At 43.1% G+C, this 5143-nt stretch overlaps 1 protein-coding gene across 1 annotated transcript in view; it reads left to right on the forward strand.

The window, feature by feature from the left end:
- Positions 1–5143, forward strand: part of Smarcc1 (SWI/SNF related, matrix associated, actin dependent regulator of chromatin subfamily c member 1) — a 106200-nt gene that overhangs the window by 96676 nt on the left and 4381 nt on the right. The window contains exon 27 of the mRNA XM_005348198.2: positions 3460–3636. Coding sequence (XP_005348255.1) covers positions 3460–3636 — 177 coding nt within the window. The remainder of the gene's footprint in view (positions 1–3459; positions 3637–5143) is intronic.

Consider the following 5143-nt stretch of genomic DNA (forward strand, 5'->3'; position numbering starts at 1 on the left):
TGTGTGTGTGTGTGTGTGTGTGTGTGTGTGTGTGTGTGTGTGTGTGTTAATGGACTGTGCACATACACATATTTTGTTTAGTATTATCTCCTTGGTGTTGCAGGTTTATGTGAGCCATACTTCAGGCTTGTGAGAATTAGCAAGAATAGCTTGACTTTTAAAAAAAAAAAAAAGATGATACTTGTGTCAGGTACGGTGAGGGGGGCAATGCTTACGATTTCAGATAGACAAGACATTGATTTTTGTCTTCATTCTAGTCCTTTTAATTTCTATTTCAAATATGAATGTCCCAAATCCTCTTTTCTGTGGGAATGTCTCTGTTGGTAAACAGCTTGCCAGATCTTTGTTTGATTCTGGTTCTTACATAACAGCACAGTCTAACATTGCACACTTATAAATCCAGGCTGGGGAGATACAGATGGGGATCCCTGGGGCTTGCTGGGCAGCCAGTCTAGTTGAACCTCAGAAGCAGAAGTCATAGTTTTACTTTAACCTTTCCTCTTGCTGATGCCCCCTCTCTAATGAGAAAGGCTTTATCATCCTGTCTAGGAAAGAAAAGATTTTTTTTTTCAGGCTTCAGGTTTCACAGTAGTGAAGGGAAGAATTTGCTCACTTTTGTTTGTTTTAGATGTTGGTCTCATAGATTTGAAAAACCCCAAAAGCTGTGCATCACCACCACTCGGCGAGTTCATACTTTTAAAGCCTAAATGCCTAGAACATAGCAGCATATGTGTCATACGCTAGACTTCTGAGTCTTCATAACAGGCTTATCACACATTTGATATAACTTAAAATAATAGAAGGTTAGGCTTGAGGTGCAGCTCAGTTGGCAGAGGGCTTGGTGAACGTGCTTGAAGACGCCAGTGTAATCCCCAACACCATATAAAACCAGTATCAAAACACATAAAATAAAAACCCCTGCTCGTAATCACATCGCTTACAAGTAGAGGCAAGAAGATCAGAGTTTAAGGTCATCCTTAGATACAAAGAGAATGTGGGCTAGCCTGGACTACATGTGAGACCCTGTTTCCAAAAAATGGACACTTATTCTCACAGTCTGAAGATGAGGTCTCTGGCACCCAGCTATGCCGTGTTCTTTACTAGGATTTAAGAGGGGCTGTGTTTTCTGGTCCCTTCTAGCTTCTGGTGGTTACATATCGTCCCCTGCTTGCAGCTACTCGTGTTTCCGTTTATCCCTCCTGTCTGCCTGTGCTCTTTCTTGGATGCTTTTGGACTTAGGACTCTCAGGTCGTCTGTGATGGTCCCATTTCAGTTCATGGTCACACCTGCTCTGCCATCCAAACAGTTACAGGGCAAATAACAACCACATACTTGGGTTGGGGTAGTTCTGGGTTTGGGTTTTTTTTTTTTTAAATGTTCTCTGGATGTGAAGTTTTTGCATATAAACTTTCTTTAAATATATTTTATGGGGCTGGAGAGATGCTCAACGTTTAAGAGTTTAAGAGTCTGCTCTTCCAGAGGACCTAGTTTCAATTCCCAGCACACACACGGCAGCTCACAGCTTTTGTAACTCCAGTTCCAGGGCATCTGGTTCTCTCACATAGATATACATACAGGCCAAAAAAAAAAAAAAACCCATGTACATAAAATAAAGATAAATATTTTTTAAAGAAAACATTTCAAGTACTTGAATATCTTTTATTTCAAAATTGGGGTTATGGCTGTTCAGCTTGTAAAAAGTGCTTAAATCAGTTTTTTATTTAAAAAATACTGGAGGTAGAGGTGCTGCAGTGCTGCTCACCTTCAGTCCTAGCACTCGGGTTTGGGATTAAGGTTCAGCAGAGGCCAGCAGATCTCTGAGCTAAAGGCTGGTGCAGTGCAGCTGGGGTTACATAGTGAGATAAGTCTCAAGTAAACAAATAAGTAAATAGGAATTTTGTGGATGTGATACAGTGAAGGCTTTCCTACAAGCCTTTATTTGGACAGAAATGGGTGAGAAGAGAACTGGACCTTGATTTAGAAGGCTTGAATATATTTTCTATTTCCCCGTACTCTATCCATAAAGAAAGCTTTGGTAGCATACTTGGTGGCACATAGCTATAGTTCCATCATTCAGGCAGCAGAGTCAGAAGGATCATCACAAGTTCATGACTAGCCTGGGCTACATAAGCAAACTCCAGGCCAACCTGAACTACATACCATAATCTTGTATGAAAAAACAAGTTGTTTTACTTCTTTGAGCTTTAGTCTGTTCCATATAAGATAATAATATTTCCTCCTGGTTCTGTTTTACTTTGTGTTGCTGTGATAAAATACCATGACCAAAAGCGGCTTGAGGAGGAAAAGGTTAAACTTCCCAGTTATAGTTCATCACTGAGGGAAGTAAGGGCAGGAGCCGGCTTGGGTCAGGAACCATGGAGGAACACTGTTTTCTGGCTTGTTCCCACTGCTTTCTTAAACTTCTTCCTTCTACAAGCCAAGACCCCTACCCAGGGGTGGCAGCACCCATAGTGTGCTGGGCTCTCCCACATCGTCGTTAATCAAGAAGGTGCTTCACAGCCACGTCCCAGGCAGTTCCTCGGTTGATGCTCCCTCCTCCCTCTTCCTTGGGGCTCTAATTTGTGTCAGGTTTGCTAACCAGCACACTGCCTCTCACTCACAAGCATGTTAGAAACCACTGACAAAAGAAGGCACTGTTTAAAAGAATAAAGCAGTTGCCCTGATGAAAATGAAACCCGTGCAGTATTAAGGAGGACTGCTGTTGAGGTACTACTGTTCAGTACAGTTTTGGGAAACTGAGTAACTTGCCTGGGAACACATACCCCAAATAGACTGGGTGGGAAGGGAGAGCATGGCTGATGAGTTTGCTGACTTCTTTTCTGTCGGGTGTATTCTCTTGTCTGGGTGTTCCCTGGACCCGTGGATTTCAGCAGGCTTCCTTTAGAATCAGTGTGAAAGTGAACTGTAGGAAGTGATCCAAAACAGTTGTGTTATGTTATTCCGATGACACACTCTGGAGTGTTCCTCCTTGCATGATCCTCTCTTACTTTTCTAAGGCTTTGTCCTATCCAGACTTTGATAGAGTGAGTAGCATGAGGTACTCAGATAAGGACCATGTTGTTATGAAGCTGGTTGATCATCAGGCTGGTGAGGCCGAGAGGGCACTTGTCCTCATGCATGACCATCTAAGTTCAGTCCTCAGAACCCAACACACCTAACACTCTTGCAAGTTGGCCTCTCACATCCTTACTCATGGTGTGGATGTGACCATACTGTAGCTTTGGAACCTCCTAGAACTCACTCTGTAGACCAGACTGACCTGAAACTTACAGACATCTGCCTGTCTCTGCCTCCCAAGTGCTGGGATTAAAGTCATGTGCCACCAGTGCTCATCACTAAATAAATATTTATCTATATTCTCCATTCATGGACATTAAGTTGGTTATTTTTCCCCCTGAATGCATGTATACTTAAAGTACTTTAAATCTTCCTTCACAGGTCAGATACCAGGCCCTGGCCCCATGATACCTGGGCAGCCCATGCCAGGCCGCATGATTCCTACTGTGGCAGCCAACATCCATCCTACCGGGAGTGGCCCCGCCCCTCCTGGCATGCCTCCAATGCCTGGAAACATCTTAGGACCCAGGGTACCCCTCACAGCACCAAACGGCATGTGTAAGTAGCACAGCGGGAAGGTACTCACTCCCCCAGCTTCCTGCTTTGGCGGGAGTTGGGGTGGCTACTGATAAGGAACAAAATCTTCCTTCATGAGAAGTGGAAGATGACTTTTCATTGTGAAACTCTGGTTGTATACTCATTACGGAGATCTGTGGGTAAGCCAATTATTTCTGTCACACATGGTTAAATTTGATTAATTTGAACCTGGCTGTTATTTCCCTACAAGAACTTTTATGCTGCAAAGTTAAAAGTGGTGAGTTAGCTTGGAGGCAGATCTCTGAGTTCGAGGACAGCCTGATCTACAGAGTGAATTCCAGGACAGCCAGGACTACACAGAGAAATCTATCTCAAAAATCCAAAAAACAAACAAACAAAAATTAAAAACCAGTAATGGGTTGGGTAAAAAAGAAACTGGACCAAACATCGTTGTACTCCTTTAATCCCAGCACTTGGTAGTAGAGGCAAATATGAGACTGTCCTTGTCTGTAGGTAGAGCTCCAGAGTAGCTAAGACTACGTAGTAACACTTTTCTTAAAACAGGAAGGAAGTAAGGAGAAGGCAGTCTAGAGATGGGTGTGAGCTCCTGCAGCTGTTGGCAGGTTGGTGGTCCTACATAGACTTGAGAAGAAGGGGTTCAGGGATTGAGTGAAAAAGGAGTATGAGGAAGAGAAGTGCCATGAACTCAGTAGCATCCTTCTGAGCTAGTGTTCAAACCCCAAGTAATTTTTTTCCTAAGCCCCTCTGCTACCCCAAGGTTGACTTGACTTCCATAGGTGTAAATGGAAACTGCGCTTTCATTTCCGGGCCACCCAGACCCTAGTAATCACACAGAAACTGTATTAATCACAATGCAGTTTGGCCAACGGATCAGGTATATTCCTAGCTAGCTCTTAGATCTTAGATTAACCCATTTCTGTTATTTTATATTTTACCACGAGGGTCAGAGTTTGTAAGCTCACATCTTGCTTCTTAGGTGGCTATGGCATCTGCCTGACTCCAAGACCTTTCTCCCTGCATTCAGTTTAGTTTTACTGCCTAGCTATATTCTGCCCTGCCATAGGCCAGAGGAGTTTCTTTATTAACCAATGGTAATAAAACATACTCAGAGCATACAGCGGGGAACCCACATCACTCAGGGTTGCATCATGGACTATGGTCTGTCTCCAGTCCTGTAGACATGCAGTGAGAAGGATCCTGCCATGATTGCTTATGTTCATTTTTGTGGCCAGGAGTTAGCTCTTGTTCACTGAGAGAATAAGAATCCTTGGTCTGTGAGGTGGTACATGCCTTTAATCCCAGGAGGGAGAGGCACAGAGATCTCTGAGTTCAAGGCCAGCTGGTCTACAGAGCTAGTTCCTGCACAGCTAGGAATGTTGAGCAGAGAAGCCTTAGGGATTGGGGAGGGGGAATTCCTTTAATTAGGAAACAAAAAAGAAAACTTGATAGGAGTATTCATTTCTCTACTTTTTTTTTTTTTTTTTTTTTTTTTTTTTTTTTTTTTTTT

This window comes from Microtus ochrogaster, chromosome 5 (assembly GCF_000317375.1).
Source record: "Microtus ochrogaster isolate Prairie Vole_2 chromosome 5, MicOch1.0, whole genome shotgun sequence".
In the NCBI taxonomy this organism is placed as follows: Eukaryota; Metazoa; Chordata; class Mammalia; order Rodentia; family Cricetidae; genus Microtus; species Microtus ochrogaster.